Raw genomic sequence first — 25,122 nt, forward strand, 5'->3', positions numbered from 1 at the left:
CCCCAAAACTGACCTGCATCCAGCTGTTGGGGCTGCTTCCACCACCCTGCCAGGCTGCATGCCTAGGGTTACCATACGTCCAGGTTTTCCCTGTCACATCCTCTTTTTGGGTCCTCCCATTTCTACCCGGGAGGTTTTTTAAAATACTCATCACATGTCCAGAATCTTGCTCTGCTCAGCACTGAAGTTTCCTCTGGAACTTTGTGGCTTGCCCTAGCAAGATGCAGCTTGGGGTTGTGGGGAGCAGAGGGAGGGCAACTGGAGGCAGGGGCATTGTGTGTGTGCACATGCACACATGTGGCTGGCATGCAGCCAAGATGTAGCTAAGCAGGGTGGTGGGAGCAGCCCCAGCAGCTACATGCAGCTAAGTCTATGGTGGGTGGGGATGGGACAGCCAGGGCTTAGGGACTGTCGAGAGGAGTCTGTGTATGTGTGGCAAGGGGCGTGTGGATGGGATGAATGTGTGTGTGTGGGGGGGGGGGGCAGGCGGTGTGTGCCTTTGCTCCCAGGAGCAGGGCAGCAGGTCAGGAGTGAGGGTTATTGGCAGGGGTCTATGGGTCTGGAGTGAGGGGCACTGGCAGGGCTGGGGGGAATGTGGCTTGGAAGGAGCCAGGGACTGTGGGCCAGGAGCACAGGGTACAGACAGTGCCAGGGGGCTGAGAGTCAGAAGTGAGGGGTATCAGCAGGGATGGAGTGGGGATGTGGGTTGGGAGTAAGAGGCACCTCCATGGTTTGGGGAGCAGGATACTGTGGGTCAAGAGTGAGGGGCAATAGCAGGGCTGAGGGGCTGTGGTTTAGGAGTGAGGTGCAGGGGCAGAGGCATATCACTACCCCACCCACAATCATTTCTCCCCCCCCCCCCTTCCTCCCCACCTCGGAACCAGTGTCTTTTTTTTGGAAACTGGAAATATGATAATCCTATGCATGCTGGCCATATGCATGTGCACCCTGCCTGCAATAGTCTTCCTCCTGCTCTTCCCCCAGCAGCTCTCTGCTAGGGCAAGCCAGGAAAAACTTCAAAGCTGAGCTGACCAAAATCCTGGACATTTGATCCTATCTAAAAAAACACCTGGACAGAGATCGGAGAATTTAAAAAGAGGACATGTTCAGGAAAAACCAGGACATATGGTAACCCTATCCCTGCACAGCTAGAATCTGGTAACACATGAATCTCCCATATTCCCGTGACCAGTCTCAACCCTTATTATAACCAGAGCTGTGCATCTGCTCAATTTCACAGAACATCTGCAAGGTTGTACAGCAAAAAGAAAAAAGCTTTAATCTAAAAATATAATTTAAGTTTCTAGCTCTCTAGTAGAGCAAAAAAAACATCCAAAACATAGAAGGGAAGCTAACTCAGGCTGCGCTGTCTTGAAGTTTCTCTGTTAGCAGATTCTGAAACAGCTGAGAGGCAAGATACCACCAGGGACATTTAGCTGTCATCACTGGGGATCACAATTAACTGCTGCCATTATAAACTATTTCACTGTCTATTATGCAAGTGGGATCATTCAATTAACATACACACCTGTTGATGGGTGCAATGGTGGATATTTTGGGTGCAACTAGTTGTTCTTGTGGGAAACCAAAGCCTTATCTACATTAGAAAGCATATCAACTTGAACCAGCGGGGTCACAAATGTGCAAAGTACAGAGTAGAGCAATCATACTAGGAAACCCATTTTGGACGCAAGCAGAGTATTGTGTCCAGTCACATTTAACACTGCTCACGAATTGCACAACTCTCAGGAAAAGGGCCTGTACATGCATGAGGCTATTTCTGCCCATATGTTACTTTGTTCTGCTTATCACAGATCAGGCACGGAGCACCATACACTGCTACTACCTCATGCTATTACTGCCAGTGACTTTGGCCTCTCCTCCAGAAGCTGCAGAATCATGAGGTTGAATCTCACCTCAGTGGGGCAATGTTGCTTGAGAAGGTTTGTTGCTTCATGGGTTACTTACGATTAAGGTTTCTATAAATCTTCCTTGGCAGTTTTTCTTCTTTTGCTTTGTAGCTGAATGGGTAATTTTTCCTTGCCGTCACCTTCACTCTTCTATGTTGAATTTTATCCTTTTTTATTGTAGATCATCTCTCCAATTTGTTGAGATCATTTTGAATTTTAATTCCATCCTCCAAAGTATTTGCAGCCTGTCTCTATGCCCTCTCCCCCATCTTGTCAGCTGCACATTCCATCATTTCAATCATTATTGAAAATATTGGCTAGAACTAAGCCTGGAACAGATCCCTGAAGATGACAGTGAGACATCAATAATGGCTCAGTGATTTTGCAGCCAGTTTTGCACCCAAGTAATAGGGCAGGGGAAAGAGGGTATGAGAGAGAGAAAAAAAAACACTAATGAAGAAAACAAACCCTACTGAAGTAATTACATTAAATGACACTGGCTGAATATGACTGACTTGGGTGGTATCCTTTCTTGCTGCCTTCAGTCCACACCCAACTGTCTCTACTGAACGACAGGTTAAGCGTCCTAAATTTCTAAATGCTGTTGCAACAGTCACCTTTTTCTTACCTTCAAGTTTGTTATAGCAACATTAACAATATTTACTACAACACAATGACTTTCTTCTCCTCCCTCTTGTCATACGCACTTTAAACTGTCAAGTGAAGAAAAGAGGATCGCATCACACTTACTCAAAAACAAGAACTCCATGCACTTAGTATCTTAAATCTGCTTGACATATGCATCCTTAGCTTCGCATACTATGGATAAAAACTTTACTTATGTGAAAGCAAAAAGCAGTAGCATTTTTCTCCAAGGCAGCAAGAGAAGGTACACACAGATTATTCTTTACCCTCTTACCACACCAGTTACAGGTACTAAGCCAGGGATGGGCAAAATATGGCCTGTGGGCCACAACCGGCCCACCAGGCAATTCCATCTGTCCATGGGTCCCCTCTGTTAGCTCTGGCCCTGGGCAGCCCCTCTGCAAGCCGGTGCGACCTTGTAGGGGGAGCAGCTCTGGTTGCTAAGAAACCATTCCCCTCCCCCCACCCCACCTGACCCGCCCCAGCCCTGAGCCAGGGGGTGCTACAGCCGAGAAGCCGCTGCCTGGCAGCTTGTGCCTGGCCACCCCAAGGCTGTTTCCAGCCTCCCTGCTTGCGAGATGGGGAATTCAGGTAAGGGCCCCACTAGGCCGGGCCAGGGTCTCCTGCTGTGGAAAGGGGGCGGGAGTGCGGGAAGGTGCACCCTATGGGGCCCAGCTGGGCTGGCTCTGCATGTTGCAGGAGCTGTGTACTATGGGGCCAGGTGGGGCTGGCCCCACACCCTGCCATCATGTGCAGCCGGATACTGGGGTGGGAGCTGCACACTACGGGGATGGGTGGGGCTAGACCTGCTCACTACCACCACGTGTGCCTTCAGGGATTCGCACACTCCAGGGACTGAGGACCTCCCCGCCCCACACCCCCTCTACTATACCAACGCAAGGCCACACCCTCTGACACCCTTCACCATGTCCCCAAACACACCCACACCCTCCCACAGCCCCCCGTCCCACCCCAACCACATGCCCCACATCCTTCCACACCCCACAATATCCAAGATTAAGACTGCATTTTGAGCTATGATGCAATCACCTCTAGATACACTATACAAACGCATGTAAATCAGGACAAAAATATTTTTTAAAATAAAATTTAAATAAGTTAAAATAATTAAAATAAGTAAATGTTTGATTTTTTTAGTGTACAATATATTTTTTCCTGGTTTCAAGATGGTAGCCCCTCACCCCCAAAAGAGTACATTTGGGGCAAGGGGAGGGACTTCTGGTGACAAGGGCCAGGGGCAGAACTTCTGATCCCAAGATGGCATCTGGGGGGTGGGGCACCTGTCAAGGGGCGGGCTGCCTTTGTGGCTCTTGACAGCTTGCCAAAACTCATTAAGCAGTCTTCCAGCCAAAATAATTGCTCACCCCTGTACTAAAGGAATCAGGATTAATTTGGTTCTGTTATATGGAAAAGATTTTATTACGATTATAAACAGTGCATTTAGCGAGTGCTTATTACCATATAAATGAATAAATAAGAAAATAAACATTGAGGATAAAGTGTAGCAAGGCTCTAGCAGTCATGCAGAATGATTCCAGTTCTTATCCTAAGCTGCTGTTTTAATTTTATTTCAGAAGGGACAATGCCCTTGCTTCCTATTTACTCAAAGCTCAAACTACAGCTTCCAATATACAGGAATATTGTCCTTCAGCATTTATCCCTCACTTTCTCTCTCCATCCCCTAGGACTTGGTTCTTTTTGCCTCTGAGCCCTCTGACATATGTTAATTTAATGGTGGGATGGAATCTGATCCCTGAGCCTAACAGCTGTAGCTCTTGCTATGCCACATGCATGGGAAGATGCACAGTTTATGGGATGAGGGATCAGATCCCATTTCACCATTACTTTGTGCTAGTCCAGGGGGAGCTCGGGATCATGATTCTTGGCTCCCCTTGCACCAGCAAATTGAAACAATGGTGTGAACTGGTGTGTGGTCCTGGGCCCCAATTGGCCCCATTCCCAGGACCACAGTAGGACTAGATTGAGAGGCTGGTGCAGTCCCTGGGCTGAGGTGAGCTAATTGTCATTCTCAGACCCTGTGCACTGAAATGTTAGGAAACCTCATGGGCAACCCAGCTGCACACATGGTTTTTAAAATTCTAAGGGTGGGACCCCAGAATTGAGAAGACCTTCTTCTATCCTGAGATCCCCATGTGCCAGAAATAGTGTGCAGCCAGGCTGCACAAATGGTTTTTAAAGGTTGCAGTGCACAGGGGCCCTGGGATTGAGGAATCTCTCCTGAATCTGAGGGTCCCCATGGCTGGGATGCATCAAGTGCCTGGCTTGATAGCTCCCTGGGAGCTGCATAGCAAGATAGTCAACCTTCCAGGTCTCAGTGACCCAGCACCAGAACATGCCTTGCTCTTTCAGCGTCCACTGAAGCTGCAGGTTAAGGCAAGCACTGTACCACATCGCAATGGGCCCTGGGGCTCCCCACTGCCAGCACCCCAGCCCAGCTGATAAGCTCCCCTTGATTTGGCACCCTGACAACAGTGGAATGCATCCCCATGCAGGGCTGCACCACATGGCTGTCAGCCTGCTAACATGGGGGAGCTGTCAACCATGCCCCACCATGCAATCAGCAGGCTACATGGTAGGGTTACTCTGCCACATGTTCAATTCAAAGCACAATGGAAACCAGCCACAAAGGCATTACACCCATTTTGGGGGACGTTTTTGTGAATAGCATGACAAAACCAGAGACCAGCAATTGACTGAACTTGTGGCAGGGTTACTATTTATGAAGTGATTAACAAGTCAATCATATCTTAATTGTAATGTCTGCCAGGTGCCTGAATCCAATTATGTACAGTTTTCTTCAAGGTCTCATTAAACAAGAGACACTATCCCACTTCCACCTGAATTCTTCTTCACAGGAGGCGTTGCTATCCCACCTAAAATCCTTTCCAAGTCAAGCAGAAACTGCTGCCTCCTCTCCATTCAGACTGCTTAATAGGCTGAAGCAGGGGTGCCTCCAGCACAGCTTATTAATATGAAAATGTAGAACAACATACATCTAGAAGGGGATTCCAGGGTCATAGAATCCAGTCCCCCAATAAGGAAGTTACTGAATGGAGTTGGCAAAAAATTTTCTACTGTACACATCCCCTCCAGGAAAAGGGGATTTTTTGTTAATTCAGTTTTCTCCTTGGAAATGGATTTCGATTCCCTGAATTTTTTTGGTTTTTTTGCTTTGCAGCCTCACTGTAATTGCTGTCCAGTCAGGGAACTCTGTCCAAGGAAGAACCACAGTGGGGAATGACATAGCTGAATTACAACTGGAGACACAGCATCAACTCAGGAGGACAGAGAGAGATCAGTGTCGAACAGAACCAAGATCAAACAGTAACATCTCAGGCCATGATCTGTCAGAAGGTACTGTTCCACTAAAGTACTGGTAGTGACCTTTTTGTCCTGATTTAGGATGAAAGCAAACCTCAAGATGGGAAAATTTCTCACCAGCTGTGCTACTTGAAGTGGAGGGTCAAAAACATGGATCTTGCACTTTTTGAAAGGAGATTGCCAAATCTGCAGAGAAGCCTCAGCCTGGCTTCTGATTTTGTGCACAGTACATCCACGCTCACAAGCTGTTGCTAATGTGCACAGGTGACTGGCTTTGCATGCATCAGTGCCACTACCTGCACACATAAGCAATAAAAAGATAAGAGTAAGCATGCAGGTGCTTGTTCAAACCCAGAATTCACATGCTTAAAAAAGAAGCCCTATTTTGAGAGTGTACAGGCTAGGCCCAGTCCCTGTCAGAATAGTTAAGATCTTTGATAATATTTGCAAACATCTCAGCTAGGCTGTGCCAAGGCCTTGCCCCATCATCTCAGCTGCAGTACTTATGACTTGCACCACCTGGCCTTGGCATTTGCTCATAAAATGGAAGACAACCCTGCAGCAGAGTGTTTAGATGAAAACCAGGACAGGAATGCTACTTACAGGGTTATCAGATGTCATTTTGATTTAGCTGCTCCAAGTATTCAAGGAACCTTTGGCCTCCTCTTGAAGGCACTATCATCCATTTACTTAGGTTAAAAAATGCTGTTTTGCTGGAACATCACACTGGAAAGAACCTTTTGGGCCAAGTTTAGCCTCTAGCTATTGCAGATAACCCAGAGTTGCCCTGCATAATCCTGATCATAAGTTTATCAGACTCTAAGAGGGTCCTGGAAAGGGCCTCTCAGACCACCGTGTCCAGTTCTGTGCATTGGGAATATCCTAAGTCCTAAAAATCATTTGCTCCAGTTCCTCTCACATACCAAAGCCACAACATACGTTCTGAAAACAAAACCAAAACACAACCTAAGATGTGCCAGGCTTTAAAAAAAGGCAGGGGGAGATAAGACCAGTGCCCATTTCCTGTTTCTGTAATGGCAGCAAAGTTACTAATGTATGCTCAGACGATCCTGTATAGCAGTGGTGCCCACCTTTTCACCCCATTGGCTGGATGGGTTGTGCCGTGGGGGAGAAAGGGAAGAAGCAGGAGGAGGCAGGGAAGAGAGGGCACAGCAGGACTGTTTCACTGATGATTGCTTCAGCAGAAACAGCCAGCTTTTGTGCTAATCCATGTGCCAGTTATCCCTAGTTCTACATTAGCTAAGGACCTGGCCCTAAGGTCCTAAGGAACCCATGATTTAGTATAGGTCAAATGCTGTGTGAGAGAAGATGGCAACAGGCTAAGGCATAGGACAGGAAATCAGAGCTACCCAATACTGGCTCATCTCTGCTAAGAAACCTTGCCATGTTATAGTTTCATAGTAGCTAGGGTCAAGAGGGACCTGAACAGATCATCTAGCCTGACCCCCTGCCACAGGCAGGAACAAATGCTGGGTTCGCAACACCCCAGACAGGTGATCATCCACCTCCTCTTGAATTTGCCCAAGGTAGGGCGAGGACCACTTCCCTGGGAAGTTGCTTCCAGATTTTGGCCACCCTAACTGTAAAATATTGCCTTCTGATCTCTAACATAAACCTATTCTCTATCAGCTTATTACCACTGTTCCTCATCACCCCAGGTGGTGCTGGGGAGAAAAGGGCTCTTCCTATTTGCTGATGATCTCCCCTGATGGGTTTGTAGGCAGCCACCAGGTCCCCCCTCAGCCTCCTCTTGCTGAGGCTGAACAGGTTCAGGTCCCTCAGTCTCTCCCCATAGGGCCTGTCCTGCTGCCCTCTCACCAAATGGGTGGCCCCCCTCTGAACTCTCTCCAGGCTGGCCACATCCTTCCTAAAGTGCGGCACCCAGTATTGGACACAGTACTCCAACCACGGCCTGACCGAAGTTGCATAGAGGGGGAGTATCACCTCTCTGGACCAGCTTGAGATGCACCTTTGGATGCATGACAAGGTATGGCTGGCCTTGCTGGCTGTGGTCTGGCATTGGTGGCTTATGTTCACCTTGGAGTCAATAATGATTCCAAGATCCCTTTCCGCCTCTGTGCTTTCAAGAGGGGAACTCCCCAGCCTGTATGTATGCTGTGGATTCCTTCTCCCAAGGTGCAGCACCCTGCATTTGTCTTTGTTGAACCCCATCCTATTATCACCTGCCCACTTTTATAGTCTGTCTAAATCTATTTGCAGTCTCTCTCTCCCTTCAAGTGTTTCCACCTCACCCCACCTCTTAGTGTCATCAGCAAACTTGGACAGTGTGCTTTCCACCCCCTCGTCCAAGTTGCTGATGATGATGTTAAAACAGTATGGGCCCGAGGACCGAGCCCTGGGGTACCCCACTGCTCACATCTCGCCAGGTTGAGTACAACCCATCCACCACTACTCTCTAGGTGTGCGCTATCAGCCAATTTTTTACCCATCCAACTGTGCAGGCATCAGTGCCACAGTCACTTAATTTATTGATGAGGATGGGGTGAGAGACAGTGTCAAAGGCCTTCTGAAAGTCTAGAAAGAGTACGTCCATGGTGACACTATCATCCAAGGATTTAGTTACTTGGTCATAAAAGGCAACCAGGTTGGTCAGGCAGGACCTGTCTTTGATGAACCCATGCTGATTGGCCCTGAGCATGATCTCCCCTGCTAGCCCCTCACTGATGTGCTCTTTGATGATTCTCTCCAAGATCTTCCCAAGCACTGAGGTGAGGCTTACAGGCCTATAAGTTACCTGGGTCCTCCCTCCTCCTTTTCTTGAAAAATGGGACCACATTAGCCAGTTTCCTATCCCCCAGCACCTGGCCAGATGACCACAAATGGTCACACAACTGAGCCAAGGACTCTGCGATGACCCCTGCCAGCTCCCTCAACACCCTTAGGTGCCCTCTTCTCGCTCCGAAATATACTTGAAAAAGGACTTTTTGTTGTCCTTAATCCAGGATGCTAGCCCGAGTTCCATCTCTGCCTTGGCCTTCCCAATAGCCCTCCTACACTCATGGGCCAAGGACCACTCATCCTTGGTGATAGCTCCTCCCTTCCACTGGTTGTATGCACCTTTTTTAGTCCTCAGGCATTGCTGAATGCCCTTGCTGAGCCAAGGGGGTTTCTGAGCACTCTCACCCCCCTTGCTTCTCTCAGGGACTGTTATCCTTCGGGCCTGGAGGATCACCCCCTTAAGGTACGACCATCCCTTGTGGACTCCCATCTCCTTTACCTTCTGGGCCCTCAGTGCCTCCCCCACTAGTCTCCTAAGCTCATTGAAATTAGCCCTTCTGAAGTCAGGGGCTTTAACCTTGGTGTGAGCCCTTGACGCCCTGCGTTGGATAGGGAAATCCAGCAGGTGATGATCATTATTGCCCAGGTGGTCAAGGACTTGCAGTCCCCTCACCAGGTCATCCCTCATGGCCAGGACCAGGTCCAGTAAAGTGTTACCCCTAGTGGGGCTGTGCACTTCCTGGATAAGGTGAAGGTCCTGTAATACAGCCAGGAACCTATGCGACCTATGTTGGCTCTAATTGTAAAAGGAATAGAGCAGGAGTTGACAATCTTTCAGCAACAGTGGACTGAACGTATCTCGGTCCCATGGCAGGCTATTGCTGCTGATTCAGCCACTGCCATCCCCTGCTACTGCCACTGATTGCTGTCACTGTGCTGATGGTGAAGGATGCTTCACCACCAGCACAGACAAGGACAAGTCATGATCAGCATCGTGTCAGGGAACTGTGGACAAACCCCAGTCCCTGTGCAGCATTTGCACCATCCAGATCACTGGTGAGAAGGCTCCCTCCACATTTTTTTGCCATTTCACAACAAGATCCAAAAAGCAGTGATGCAATGGAGGACTGACAGCTTCAAACTTAGTTCAGTTCTTTTAGTCACAGATCTACAGAGATTTCCATTCAGCCAAAGGCTGAAATGTTTGTATGCTTTCAATGAAAGAAGGGATTATCAGAGCCTGTGCAGTTACATGGGAGGAAATTCCACTTCCTCTGGGAATTTAGGACATGAGAGGAGAGGAGGAGAATCAGAAGTGAATTTAGAAGGAAAGTAGTCTAACAGGCTGATTTGCTCCTGGGTTTCTTACCTGTCTATTTGCAAACCCCAGGAGTATCTTTCAAGAAAGCTGCAGTGATTTAATGGAAGATGTTTTAAAACAGAACAAATTAACAGAGTAAGAGACTGGGACACTCTTAAATTTAAATGTAAGTGATTTTTATTTCTGTTTAGAGTACAGTAAATTTACTCATAGGGCATGCCTTCACATAAGAGCTGCCCCTGTTTCAAAACAATTAAAATAAGTGTAAATGGTTCAGTGAACACTCCTAAAGCAATTCAGACTAAACAAATAAATGTTGTCTTCACTGAGATAGGTTTACTGGCACAAGGTAATCCAATATTAGCTTGATTTAAACAGAAATAAAAAACAGCCCAGCCTCCTGCCTGGATTTAAACACCAAATCAAGCTTGACTGGTATAACCTGTGTGACCGCCCACATCCCGAGTTAAAGTTTTACAGAACAAGATATTTGAGAACTAATTTGTCATACTGAAGTAACAGGCATAGGCATGCTAATGTGCAAGTTTACAGCATGCCTGATATACGGCAGTAACGCCTGTGTGCTTGCTGCTGACCTACCATAAGCAAGAGGTGGCTTGCCCTTTAGTGGTAGTGGGGTAAGCTACCTTGCATTTGCTGCAGGGTACAAAAAACCCCAAACCACACATGCAGACAGCTACTGCAAAGCATTATGCTGCAGGTTTGCACCTGAGAAGATCCCACTGTGCCTTATTGATGTGCCCATTCCCTCAGGTTGAGAAGCCAGTTACCAATTTTTTAGATTAGGTCCCACAGATAACACTGCTGCCTGCCAGGTTTATGCTTCTGCAGCCTGCCTCTTGCAGTTTTCAGCCAGGGAACTTCTGCCTGGTCCAGTTGCAAGCAACACAGAGTGAGTGGTAAGGAGCAAGTGTACAACTCTAAGCTGTGCTTACAAGCTCAAGTAGTGATAACACAGCAGAATGTATGTGGGAAGGAAACATCTTTAATCCCATTCCTTTCTTCAAAAAACAATGTTTTCCTCCCTATAGCTGCAGTTTAAAGCAAGGCCTACATTTTGCAGCTGGTTCTCTCGACAAGACAATGTTTCAGTCAAACTTATGAAAAAGCTCTAGCTGTATTTATACATAAGGAGATAGAAGTTTCTAGGACAAGGTAATTTAAAGATTGTGTAATCTATCAGTGGCACCTTTCAAAAATGGAAGTGTGGCAATGGCATAAATTTAATATGCCCTAAATATTAAAATTTACAAATGCAAAATTTCAATGCCAGTTTATAAAAGCTTAGGGCAAGATGCACCAGCCTCCCCACAGACACATGCACCATTGTCCAAGCACTGGATTTTACTAACTTTTCCTCAGCCTGGATGCTTGTGAGAAGGCTGCAGAATTTTAGTTGTCATTCCATTTTATTCCTGAATCATTGATTTCTCCCCTTACTCCATGTTTTAATGTTATACATACGTTTTAATAGCAATAAAGAATCATGAATCACATAAAACCAGAAATAATTTTAAATACAGTAGCAATATCAATGCCATATGTTACTACTTCTAAGTGTCATACAAAACACCATAACCAATACCTGGGAAGTCTTATTGATGTAGCAATGGAAAAATCAATGGCTCTACAGGGATATTTTAAAAATGAAGATCATTAGTTTCTTAAAACAGAATATCTTTACGAAGATATGATTGTACTACTAGAATATTTTCTACAGCTCTCTCCACTCAGCTTAAACAAGATTTTGTAACATCTAAACAAGCTTTTGTTCAGCCTTTAGCTACACCAAGTAAAAGAATTTGAGTACAGGCAATGACAGCATGGACTTCTGTCGTTTAGGCTAGGGATAGAAGTTACACAAACTGGTATAAGTGATCTGAAACTGGTTCAGACTTGTAACACAACAGAAGTTCAGTGCACATAAACCGCTTTAAATATGGCTGACACTGATTTAAGATAAACCTGAATGGGTATAGTATCAGGCATTCTCTAGTGCCCTGTGGCTTCTGGCCTGAGCCACTGTAGGCATGTGGCTGTACTTCCAGAATCAAAAAAGTGAATGTCTGTTTACTTATCAGTTCAATCTATACAGCTTAAACTAAGCTGCAAAGACTGATTCAATTCAGCCTTGGGGTTGTTCTTTTTTTGGTTTTCATTTTTTTGTTTTTTTACCATCTGTACTCAGCCTTACGTAACTTTGTGATCCTCCCCAGAAGTCAGCTCTTCTCAAGAATGAAAGAACACATACAGCACTATTGCTACCTGTACTATGAAGAAATCACTTTATGTAAGTATAACAATTATAAAATAAAAAACTGTAAACAGAAGCAGCTGTGGAACTACCATCTTTGCCAAGCAGGAAGCTTAAATGTTGTATAGGAACATTCATCCCAAAATAAGAGTTAGTTTGTTTTTGTGTTAAGGGTGTGCAAACTTTGCATTAAGCTTTCAGGATTTATTTCAGAATCTACTGGGAAATCTAGAAAATTAGACCAGTCTGCACTCACTGCATACATTAGTAAGCATGCATATCTGTAGAACCATAATTAGAATACTTCCCATATCAGAAATCTCCAAAAGCAAAACAACAAAAAGCTGAAAATTTAAAACTTCAGTTTCAGAGTCATTTTAAAAGGAAATCCATGCCCACTGCACTAAGGGCCACTTTCAACACTGCAAACACATGCACAGGTATATAGTACCAGATCAAGTGTCCTACCTTATTTACAGTTTAGATACAGGTTTGTTTTCCCCACCAAAGCTCTGAAAGAAAGAGCTAACCATCATCAGAAGGTAACAGTTGAGGGAAGAATAAGATACATTTTCACCCATAAAAGATTTACATTCTTTAACAGGACTGTTGTATCGCTGATCCAAAGCCTATAGAAATTAATGGATGCCATTCCATTGATTTCAACAGGCTCTGAATCAGAGAGCAATATGTTATGTTCTTCCATAAACAAACTTTTATTCAGAATTGTCACTGACATAACAACCTTTTCTAGAGATGGAACAGAAGTAGCAAATAAGCAATTTTATTTAAAATAAAAAAGTCTATGTATATAGCAAAGGTTGCAATTAGATGTTTAGTATAAAGGTAGACAGCTTTCCTAAACTAAATACACATTAACAAACAGGAAACCAAGAGCGACAAGTCACAAAAGAATTACACACAAATCATTGTAACAGTCTATCATATCTAACTTCCTGTTTCAAGTATTTCACATTACAACTCAGATTATGGTCACACTCACTTTGCTGGGTGCTTTCCAGGAACTTAAATTTCATCCCTACTAAAAAAGCTATCTGCTGCAGTATCCAAGGGTCATAGTGAACATAAAGCAAGTTACTCTGGGAACTGTGACTTAATTTCCCAATTGCAGCAAATGAACAAAGGCATGGCTAAAGTTTCAGTTTAGAGGGGATGCTTGTGCTCATTAGTCTTAATATTTATATTGAACTCACTGGCGTAATTCATACTGACAATCTCAATATTTATTCTCTCATATGCATAGACATGTATGGAACAAGTAAATGTGGATTTCAGAAGCAGCACAGGTTGCAGCACTTGAAACATGCCGATTCGGCTTGTCACCACAGCGACAAGATAAGAGAAGCCAACATTTTCACAACAGTCATCATCAGTACATTTATCACCCCAATTTTACTGACACAAAACGCATTTATGCTTGCAAAACCTAAGAATGTGTGCAATCCTTTCATTGAACTTGCACAAAAGACTTTCTGGGAGTTATTCAGGACCAAAGATTCATCAGATATCATAATAGGACAGAAAAACAAAACAAATGATTCTTTTCATGGCTAGGAACATTTGGCAAAGGACAAAAAAAATAAACAACAACACCACCACCTAGCTCTTACATAGGGCTTTTCATCACGAGACCTCGAAGTGCTTTATAAATGAAGTCAGTATTGTGGCAATATAAATAATGGAAGTCAGAAAAGGCAAATGACGCCTTAGTTTAAAAGGAGCTGAACTATAAATTCAGTTGTTCCAAACAACTAATTAATGTTGTAGAAAGGTTCAAAACTTACCTGCTGCAATTTTTGGAAAAAACTGATGAAGACATCACTGTTTATAATGTTTGGATCTATAGTAACTGGAAGGGAAAAAAAAAAAAGAGAGAGGAAAAAAACCCTCACCAAGGGCATAAAAATCAAGGTTAGTTGAAGAGCTGAGCTGAAGAGGAAGGTCGAGGACTGAAAATGAGATATTTGCAATATCCCTATCCACTTTCCCCAAGAGACATGTATGCATGGAAAAGGTTACTGGTAAAGCTGCCAATAATCAATTACCCATCCTCTAGTTTATGCATGACTAACTTTAATGAAAGGTCCCCCAACTGTTTTCAGATCACACACATATGGCAGTGTGCATCTTCCACTATCTTAAGACCAAATCCTAGCTCCACATTTCACAAGACAAAGAGTGCTGAAGCTTGGCTCCTGGGAAAATGAGCAAGTTTTCTGAAGCACCAAGTGGCTGACTACTCCCACCAGCAGGAACAGGAGCTGCCAACAATTCAGAGTCAGCAGGCACCCAAATAAATCCTGAATCATCCAGGCACCCAAATAAATGCAGTTTCAATGCCAGTTTATAAAAGCTGAGGGTGAGATGTACCAGCATCCTCACAGACACTTATACCACTGTCCAAGCACTGGATTTTACCAACTTTTCCTCAGACTAGATGCTTGTGAGAAGGCTGCAGAATTTTAGTTTTCATTCCATTTTATTCCTGAATTCTATGTTATTCCTAAATTATTTATTTGGATGCCTGGATGATTCAGGAAACCATTTTTGACAGTCTGGGCCACAAAAGGCATATACCAGAAGCTACAAAATGTTCAAGCTTCCTAGTCCTTATAACTGAAATAGTTACATTTTAGTTCACTGCTTATGTGAAGTTCATAAGAAAGAAATGATGCTTCCTACAGGTGGTGTCCATCATATCCTGTATTCCATACATGCTGTTCAACAATCCAAACAAGCATCTGCATGGATATTTTTGAAAAAAGAAAGCTTTCTTAGTTGCGGGGGGAGGGGAAAATGAGGCAAGTCCAATGTATAAGCTAAAAGAAAGGTATCAATTCCTAAGAGGACCCTTCTAAAAGGCTCCATCTTTTGCTCTGAAGTCAGTAGGAGTGTTAGACAGGATAGGATTACAGGATCAGGCCCCAGGTCTTAACATTTGGGGGTATCTCATTCCAGTGCATGTCCCTGAATGGCATACAACACAACATAGGTGGGAGAATATTAAACTGGATTTAACTACCTCCTAGATACACCCACCCACCAAAATCATGCCTTACAGAATCCACATATGTATCCAAAAAGTAAATCACAAATACCGATCATGTACCATTTTGTAGATACTGCTCAAGTTGAGACCTCCTCTCACCCGCCATAGACTTGGTCATTGCTAGGTAAAACTTTGGAGGGAAAGTAGGCACACTGCTTCCAAAGATGCGCCGTAACTACAATGAGAGTTAAAATAAAGTGTAAAAGTTAGTGAAGACCAGCTCATGGTTCTGAAGACCTAATAGTACTGTCATATTGTAGCAGAGTGCACCCAGTCTAAGGAAAGAATGGAAAATATCCATTCACTATAGCTGGAAGGTTAGAGGCATTCCGCTTACAACCCAGTCAATGAGAAATAATACAAGTCAACCACAAGATTCCCTTCAAAAGCACTCAGAGGGCTCCATTGACAGTCAACATTGAGCATGTTGCCTTTTTTCATTTCACTTTTACACAACGTCAGATCAGTAGCTCTGAAATGTTTCAGTTCCATCAGGAAGATCACACTGTGTCTAACTCAGTGTGTTTGGCTAGAGATAGACATTACACATAAACTGGTTTAAGTGATCAGAAACTGGTTTAAACCTGTAACAGAACAGACGTTCAGTGCATATAGACATTACACATAAACTGGTTTAAGTGATCAGAAACTGGTTTAAACCTGTAACAGAACAGACGTTCAGTGCATATAAACCACTTTGAAAATGGCTGAAACCAGTCTGAGATAAGCCTGATGCTACATTCAACCAGGTTTAACTGATTTGGCTCAAACTAGTTTATAAAATGTCTGTCCCGGACCCCTTCCTAGTTTAAGTTAAACCAGAGTCCCCCAGCATCCCAGATGCTTTGTAGCCCTGGGCCAGGCTCTCTGCTCCAGAGAGCTGGGCTGGCCCCGCCCATCTGCTCCCTGGCCTCAGCAAAGGCGGCAGGGACAGCAGTGTCTGCCTGGCTTTCCTGTGCCACCTCCCCCACCCCACATCCCTACCATGTCCTGCTTAAGCAGGGATTCACCCCTCCCCTCTCTTAAAGCACAGACCAGAGCCAATATGTGGTATGCTAGTTAATGCTGAGAGGTGTCTGTATAAGACAGAGAGGACAAAGGCAGACAAGACAGTCTCCACTTTGGAGCTAATCAGCAGGTCAGCTGGTCTCTCTGTTCCTTCTTCGGAAAAAGTTGTTTCCAGGAGCAGTGAGGGTGGGGAGGACTCCTCCCTAATCAGAGCATCCTGCCAGGGCCCGGCCATGCCCCCCAACTCATTTCAGCATTGCGGAAGGGAAGAGAAGGCTACTTTAGCGCCCCCTGGATTCTAGCCTGACCCACTGCAGGCACGTGCCTGTATTTTTTCAGTCCAGAGAAGATGTCTATACAGTTACAAACTGGTTCAGCCTAGCCAGGCTAGATTAACCTGCAAAGATTGAATCAATTCAGGCTTAGGGTTTCTGAATATCTGTCCCTAGCCTTTATGTACTACAGCTTGGATTCTTCGTAAGATTGGATTCCTAGCCCTCCCGCTCCACTGTGAAGATGAGGGCTTGCAAACTAGCCAGAGGTATACATAACCTCAAACCAGCCAGGCAGGACCACAGAAGTACTTCAGCTGCTTCTGGGACTTTTGCTTCAAAGAACACCAATCAGCTGCACTAGACCATGTGCCTTAGCCAATCAAAGAAACAGCACCCTTTGCAGCAATTGGCTGAACAGCTTTTCTCAACCTACTCTAAAACAAGCAGGTTGCAAGCTAACCATATACAAGTAGTCTGGGTCCAGCTGTACGTTTTACAGACAAGTGCCATAAACCTACCAACCACACACACACTTTTACTGATTTGCAATACTACAGGTATAGATCAAATAAATCCTCATGATTAGAAAATACTAATTTATACTCCCCTCCCCCCCAAACTCAAAGAAAAGGATCCAAATGATATGTCAATCCTCAGAGGCCTTCCTTATATCACTGGTTATCATCACATACTCTGGAAGAGATTTAAGTGTTTCTTGGAGGTGCTTTTCCTTTCCTAGAGGCTGTTGTTGCATCTTACAGACAGCTGTTTTGGCTAACAGCAGACATGTTTTCCTCCAAGGAGGTTGTGTCTTTAGCATTTTCACTCCAAGCTACAATGAGCTCAGCAGGATGTTCAGCTTTTTTTAATAAAACCTGTGCTAATCTAATGTGTTGCATTACAAAATACTTTGTTCAGGCAGTTACTGCTGACTAGCTGGATGTTCATCCCCCTTAAAATGATCTTCCCTGCAGTGTAGATAGCAAGTAGAGAAGAAAAATGACAGAAAAATGGAAGAACTATGATCTCCTTAATTTAGTTGAATTAAAACACTACACTTCTAACCTGGCATTTGGACAATGCAATGAGAGTCTTCCAGCACACAGGAGGAAGGTATACCAAACTAAGGAAAGAAAATAAGAAAACAAATATCTGTTTTCAAGCTACAGCAAATGCAATTACTGTTGCCAGGCACTGCAATAGCTGGCAGTTTTCCTCAAGGGCCAGTTCCTGGAACCAAGTGAAAGATAAACATTTTTTTAAGTAAAGGAAGAAAGCCAAGAGTCATTTCTAGCCTTTGCAGTTGCCCAGAAACACTGGAAAACAAGACTTGAATGAGCCCTACAGCATCAAAGCCAGATGACAAAAGGAAGAAAATATTATTTTGAAAAAAATATCATGATTTTTGAATCCTTGGGACAACAGCACTGATACTGATGAAACCCAATACTATTGCTTTCAACTCTGCCCTGCTCAGAGTATGGCCACATGTTCCCTAATACTGGAAGTCTTCCTGTTTTCACAGCCTCTCCCAATCCTTTAAAAAAAAAAAAAAAAAAAAAAAAACAATCATTTTACCTCAGCATTTTTTTAAAGAATTTTTTTGTGTTCCAAGCCAAATCAAGTCCAAATCTGTGAGTCAGTCCAGAACCGTAAGTGGCCCTACAACTGGCAAACATCCTCCACTCCAACCTGCAGCTTCAAATATTGCCAAAGTCTTTTGGCAGGCATCGTACATGCAGGCCCAAGCCTGAAGGCTTGGGGTTTGGAGGACCCAAGTTTTGCCTGCCCTCAGCCACATGGCCACAGGAGCAAGCCAGGGAAGAGCCTCCCCCCATTTCCATAAAGCGGGCTTTCAGCCCGAACACCCGGCAGGTACTAAACCATGCCAGAAGAACAGTTATCCCCGGGAACACTTAAGGAACACTGCCTTCATGGATCCAGATACACCTGGCAGGGGAAACACCATGCAAGTCATCCAGAGGCTGCTAGAAGGCAGGCGGGTAATTATGACAGCAAGCCACCTGCAAGCACATGCACCAAGACCCACCCATTTATTATAGCAAGGACCTCTGGAATAAACAACAATGCAGGGTGAATTTCCTCTTGAAGTTAAACATTTTAGGCACACAGAGATCACAAAGCATTATCTCTGTTTGATAGATCAGGACACAGAGGCAGAAATATCACCTCTGGGTTTTACCAGGGATGGAATCAGAACTAGAACCAGGAATTCCTGCCTTCTTCATGTGCCTTCACACCACGCTGGTTCACTCATGCAGAGCAGCAGTACCCATTACCCCTGGTTGGCACAAATGGAAAAAACACAAGACTACCCAGGAAAAGCTTAAACCAAGGAGAATATTTACTCACTTCAGAGATGAATGCTTGAGAACTTTTAGTTTTAAAAGTTAAGCTCCATGTGTCTTATGGCTTTCAGGAGTAAGAGAGAAATTTAGCTGAACAACCACACAAACATTCCACAGCCAGGTTATACGCACATAAAGAAGTGCAGTGTGACAGGGTGGCCTGTCTGCCCGCAAGCACTAATCCAACACAGCTAAAAAAACTGGTTGCTTCCAATACACTTAAATCCCAAAGATGGGGCCAATTTTAAATGCAAACAATCAGTACCTGGCAAAGCTGTGTTCTAGGAACTGCAGGCTGTGGGCCTGTCTCTCCAGCTCTGGCAGAACAGGCACCACCCCCAAAGGCTGATTCAGGCCATCTTTCTCAAGGCCTCAGCTTCACACAAAAATGGCTTCAAACATAAGCCATTTCAGCCATGGCTACTGTGTGTCACAGAGGTAAAAGTTTAGGGCAAATGAAGCATTTGAGACATAATATGTAATCTCAAAGCAGTGGTCAGAACAGCATCCCTGGGAGGAATCAGGAAGGTGTCATGAACTTTCCATAAAAGAAGAATGGGGAAGGTGTTAGGAGAAGGTGTTAGGGGATTGATGAAAAGTATAAAAAGGCCTATAATTTTACATTTGATTGGAAGTACTTAAATCTATTTTTGTTATGGACAGCTATGCACAAATATTTTCATCTACAAGTGACATAAGTTTAAAGTCAGTTTGTTTCACAGCTGGCTAAACAATGTTGAAAAACAAATTTATTTCAAAATTTAATTCCTTCATGCCCAATTACTTTTGTGATTCATTGATTTCTAAATGTATTTTATACCAGCTGTTTATAAAAGACCCATATGTTCCTCAGCTGATTCAGTAAAGATAAGTGCTGCGATTAAAATCAGTCGGCATCACATTTCTGTTGTTACTATTTTACAAGTCTGCCTTTGTTTATTTAATGACTGAAAATAAATACAATCATTAACATTCAATACAATGAGGAGGGCATTTTCCCTGGTTTTACAACTTCATTCAAGTTTGATGTAGGTGAAGAATCCCCCCCATCCTGCACCCAAGTCAAAGCAGCCAAATGACACCAGTTTTTCAAAGCTGGAAAACAGGAAGAATTTACCCAAAACCTCCTTGCCAAGATATATATGTTATGTTATAATGAAACACATCAACTGTCTCAATTCAGAAACAATCTTCCTGAATGACTTGCACTAAATCCTTTTCCGAGAAGGACAGTTTAGTTTGTCACTTCTGATCTTCCACAGAAGTAGTAATTTTTTTTATACCTCAGATGAAAGGCACAGCTATACTAGTAGGTGCTTACTACCAATCTATAAGCCTTTCAGGTTACAATCTAACAGCTAGATCCCAAAAAAGTTGAGAACTTAAGTCCCATTGGTCTGTCCTTGGACATGATTAAAACTAAACAGCGGATCCTCAAAACATACCTGCACTACTACTGTTAACACTTCAGAGACTCCCTCTGACATTCCCCCCCCTTCCCTGATTTTCCTTTTGTCTTGCTTATCTCTACCTATTTACATTTGCACTGACATCCCTCCACACTTTAAGCTTCTCTCCTTGGAGTCTCAGACCAGCAGAGGCTCCCTATGCCTGATGAAAGATGACTGTGCCCAAAAGCTTGCCTAGTAGAGGGGGCATTCACTTGGAGAAGGGGAGACTTGGGATCCCACACCAGCTCCCTTGAATATTTAATCTTTACATATTCAGATGGGAGGGACTTGAATTGGGTGGGAGCGGCCAAACCATTAAGCTTAGCAGATAAAGGGGGCAGTGCTACCAGCACTGTCTCCTCTCACTACACTTTTGAGAGACGGTTGATGTAACAGCTAATTCCAAGTGATGGGTACCTTACTTTAGACTGCAGGGAGGCATCTGTTTTCCCAAGAGTCCCAAGACACACCAGTCTCATTATTTTCCATCAGCCAACTTGTGCAGATCCCTGCTGCGGGCTGACTTTTGGGGATACCACTTCTAAATGCCTAAGTTGGCTCAATTCAATATCTTCCATGTTACAGGGGTATAGGTTGTAGACATGTTGGTTTAAGGACACAGACAGACAAGGTTCTTTAAATAAATATATCTTTTAGACCAACTCAAGTAGTTAAAAAAAATTCTTCTTTGCAAGCTTTTAGGTATAAATATCTTGCATCAGGCTGAGAAGCATCTGCAGCTGGCGCGTGCTCTTTCTGGATGGAATGAATACCAGAAGCCAGAGGCTGGTATGCATGCAAGAATTTTTTTCCAACTATTTGAGTTGGTTTAATTAAAAAAAAAAAAAGAAAAAAAAAGTTAAATTTACCCAAAGAACTTTATCTGCCTATATCGGCTCAGGCATTGGATAGGAAGCCTAGGTCCCTCACTCAGCACTGTGGATACCACTAGGTGGTGACATGCCTAAAATATTAGGAGTTGCAACAGACTGAGTGCTGCAATAGCCAAGTCTTTCTGTGACTTCTTCCACCTCACAATATCTATAGCACCCAATCAAGTCATTGCTTTACATAAAAGCCCTCACCAATTTCCATACAACATCTTCTCTTTGGAAGCTTCTGCTAATCTTCTGCAGAGAAATATAGGAAGCACTTGGAAGAACAGAATACACCAACTCTTACAGAAAAAAAGGAAGGAAGTATAGAACTAGTAAGTACATTACTTGAAGTGATAAGAAAATACATTGTAGAAATAAAGGAAATGAGGAACAGTGCCAGACAAACATGAAAGAGACTGTGAGATAAGATCTGAAGAAAGGAGGTCCTACACATGGGGAAGCAAAACCTTGAGACTGCCTCACTGGAGCAGGTCATTGGTCCATAGATTCACAGATGCTAGGGTCGGAAGGAACTTCAATGGATCATTGAGTATGACCCCCTGCCCTGGGCAGGAAAGAGCGCTCAGATGATCCCAGCCAGATGCCTGTCCAGCCTTCTCTTAAAGACCCCCAAGGTAGGGGAGAGCACCACCTCCCTTGGAAGCCCATTCCAAATTTTAGCCACCCTTACTGTGAAGAAGTTCTTTCTAATGTCCAGTCTAAATCTGTTCTCTGTCAGCTTGTGACCGTTATTCCTTGTTACCCCAAGAGGCACCCTGGTGAAGAGAGCATCCGGTTCCTTACTGTACCCCACTAATGAATTTGTAGGTGGCCACAAGATCACCTCTCAGCCTTCTCTTGCAGAGGCTGAAGAGATCCAGGTCCCTTAGTCTCTCCTCACAGCGCTTGGCCTGCAAACCCTTAACCATATGAGTGGCCCTCCTCTGGACCCTCTCCAGGTTATCCACATCCTTCTTAAAATATGGCCCCCAAAACTGGATGCAGTACTCCAACTGTGGTCTGACCAATGCTGCATAGAGGGGACGCATCACCTCCTTTGCTCTATTCGTCATGCATCTGCTAATGCATGATAAAGTGCAGTTAGCTTTGCTGATGATTTTGTCACACTGATGACTCATGTTCATTTTGAAGTCCGCTATCAGACTCTGAGATCCCTTTCCACTCTTATGCCACTGGGAGGGTTATATGACCTAGTCATAAAAAGAAACCAGATCAGTTAGGCATGATCTACCTGCTACAAATCCATGCTGGTTGCCCTGATGCGTTATTTTTCCTGCTGGACTCACATAAATACGATCCTTAATTTTTTCAAAGACTTTTCCAAGGATAGAGGTGAGACTAACTGGCGTGTAATTATTCAGATCCTCTTTCTTTTCCTTCTTGAAAATAGGGACCCCACTGGCCCTTTTTCATTGGTCCATTTACTTCAGCACCGTATCTGAGAGATGCCAGTACTAAATTCTTCACAAAAGTGCTCAGAAAATGCTTATATGAACAATTATGTGAAAACCCACCTAGAAAGGAAATTCGTTTCTAAGCAATGCCATGTAGGGGTTAAACTAGGATCCAAGGCATGAAAATATTCGTTATAATCAACAGGAAAATGCTACATATTTTCTACACCGCATGTGACCTATTCAGAGAGGTAAAATTATTGTATAGTGAATTTTAAGACTTTCCTGTATGAATGTATTGTTCTAGCTTAGCAGGGGGATGCAGGTAAAACAAGCAGGGAAACACACTCCTAGCAAATGTTTGGGAGGCAATTACAGGACCTTGTCACATTTCTAAGCCTAAGAAAAAGATAACACAGTCATTCTGCCAATGGTGGCAAGAAAAAGATTAACAAAAATAATAGTTAAACAGTAAATAATAGTTAATTAGTTAAAAACTAATTCAGAAGTGAGTGTGTCAATTGTCAAGGAGACAGCTTGATGGGGTTAGTGGGGGCAGAGAGAAAGACTGATAAGGATGTCTGAAGGAGATGGACCTTCCTAGACCAAGGACATAGGAAGCCTTAGGGCAGGGCAAGGCACATGTATAGGCTGGTTTGTTCTGTTAAGACTTTACCCGAGATATTTTTGTTCTAAATAATAAACACTTTGCTTTGAGGAGGCTGCTTGGTTATTGGACCTTGCTGTTATAGCCCCCAGAAGGAAAAGACTGCAAGGTCTGAGCCAAAGACAGCTCTGCTGAGATAAGTTAGGGCTGATCACAGGAAACTGCCCCATCGGAGAGCAGAAAAGTTGCAGGATTCTACCCAGAGTCAGATGTCTACTAAGGGCCTGAGAGAGGCATGTTTAAAGATCAGGAGTGGCCAAGGTGCTGTCAGCCTAGTGACAGTTGCAGAGGATAAAGCCTTGTGCCCCTCCTCACAAAACCAGAGGGAAGAAGCCAAATACTTGGGGGTGGAGGGTCAGGAAAGAAGGGACAGGGGTTAATATTAAGGATGCAGGAAACTTTCACAGAAAACAAGACAGAGGGAGAGGGAGACCAGTTCTGAAAAAAATCCTACTGTTCTTGTGGAACCATTTATCATTGTCACAGTAACTATTCATCATCAGACTATTCCAAGAACATCATTCAGACTACAAAAAGGAGCTACTATACCCAAACTTCTTCACCACTTTTGAAAGGACAGCCCTTGAAATCAAGTTTTCTGCTTAGCCGCTGACCATACACAGCACAGGTCTCAGCTCTCCACTCCCTTCCACACTATCCGCTCTTCCTACGGGAACAGCACTAAAAAGTAACAACTTTTGAACCCAACTACTTGAACCAGAGATCCACATTTGTTCATTTCCCAGGTCAGATCAGAAAGCACCATAGGGGAAATCTGGCTTTGCAAAATGTTTTTGTGCAGAATGCTCCATTTTCCAGGTAAAATAAGACTACATGATCCTAATTCACTCCCATTGCATGGGCTCAAGGTGTTGCTTTCATCTCTGCTCTTTTTCTATGGAACAGCATTAGGATTTTTTGTTTTGTTTTGTGTGGGTTTTGTTTTTTGGGTTTTTTTTTTGAGGATTAGAGTATCTAGTACAAAAAAAGCCCGGTTGGGGTATTAGGGGTGCTGAGTAATGTTCTTGTGGACCTTTCTAATCTAAACAATTATTATATGGCTGTCCACAGTCATAGGAGACTGCACACAAGGAACCAGATGGTCTCTCTAGTCTTGTGTTCTGATACAAAAGTTTTCATAGCCTACTGCCAGTGCTTGGAGCTGTGCAGTCTCCCCAAGCCTACTTTGTTTGGCAGGCTTTTGAGGCAAAAATGCCCAGGGAATAAAAGCAGAAACAAGAATCCACCCAAGGGATGGAGACATGATCAAAGCTTCTTTTACAGAGAGAGGAAGCATTCACACATGAATATCACAAAAGCTTCTTCCAATCCAATTCACAGGAAAAAAAAAAACCCTACTCCAAATTTAGAGCACATTGTCCAAGCTTGCTGATGACACCAAGATGTGGGGTGAGGTGGGCACACTTGAAGGGAGAGAAAGGCTGCAAATAGATTTAGACAGATGAAAATAGGATGGGGTTCAACGTAGACAAATGCAGGGTGCTGCACCTTGGGAGAAGGAATCCACAGCATACATACAGGCTGGGGAGTTCCCCTCTTAAAAGCATAGAGCGGAAAGGGATCTTGGAGTCATTATTGACTCCAAGGTGAACATGAGCCTCCAATGCCAGATCACAGCCAGCAAGGCCAGCCATACCTTGTCATGCATCCAAAGATGCATCTCAAGCCAGTCCAGAGAAGTGATACTCCCCCTC

At 44.0% G+C, this 25,122-nt stretch overlaps 1 protein-coding gene and 1 long non-coding RNA gene across 3 annotated transcripts in view; one reads left to right on the forward strand and one right to left on the reverse strand.

Annotated features, from left to right (window-relative positions):
- The window catches only part of LOC109321049, a 3,959-nt gene extending 1,283 nt beyond the window's left edge, over positions 1-2,676 (forward strand). The window contains exon 2 of the long non-coding RNA XR_002103946.1: positions 2,092-2,676. This is a non-coding gene — a long non-coding RNA (uncharacterized LOC109321049). The remainder of the gene's footprint in view (positions 1-2,091) is intronic.
- SNX31 (sorting nexin 31) overlaps positions 1-20,941 on the reverse strand; it is a 38,798-nt gene extending 17,857 nt beyond the window's left edge. For both annotated transcript variants that reach the window (XM_019551330.1, XM_019551323.1), the window contains exons 1-3: positions 20,870-20,941; positions 15,405-15,519; positions 14,080-14,144 (exon numbers count right to left, since the gene is read on the reverse strand). In XM_019551330.1, the coding sequence (XP_019406875.1) occupies positions 14,080-14,144; positions 15,405-15,519; positions 20,870-20,926 (237 nt within the window). In that variant the 5' untranslated portion in view covers positions 20,927-20,941. The remainder of the gene's footprint in view (positions 1-14,079; positions 14,145-15,404; positions 15,520-20,869) is intronic.
- Between the last annotated feature and the right edge of the window lie 4,181 nt (positions 20,942-25,122).

Source organism: Crocodylus porosus, unplaced genomic scaffold, assembly GCF_001723895.1.
Source record: "Crocodylus porosus isolate Cpor-Errol unplaced genomic scaffold, CroPor_comp1, whole genome shotgun sequence".
In the NCBI taxonomy this organism is placed as follows: Eukaryota; Metazoa; Chordata; order Crocodylia; family Crocodylidae; genus Crocodylus; species Crocodylus porosus.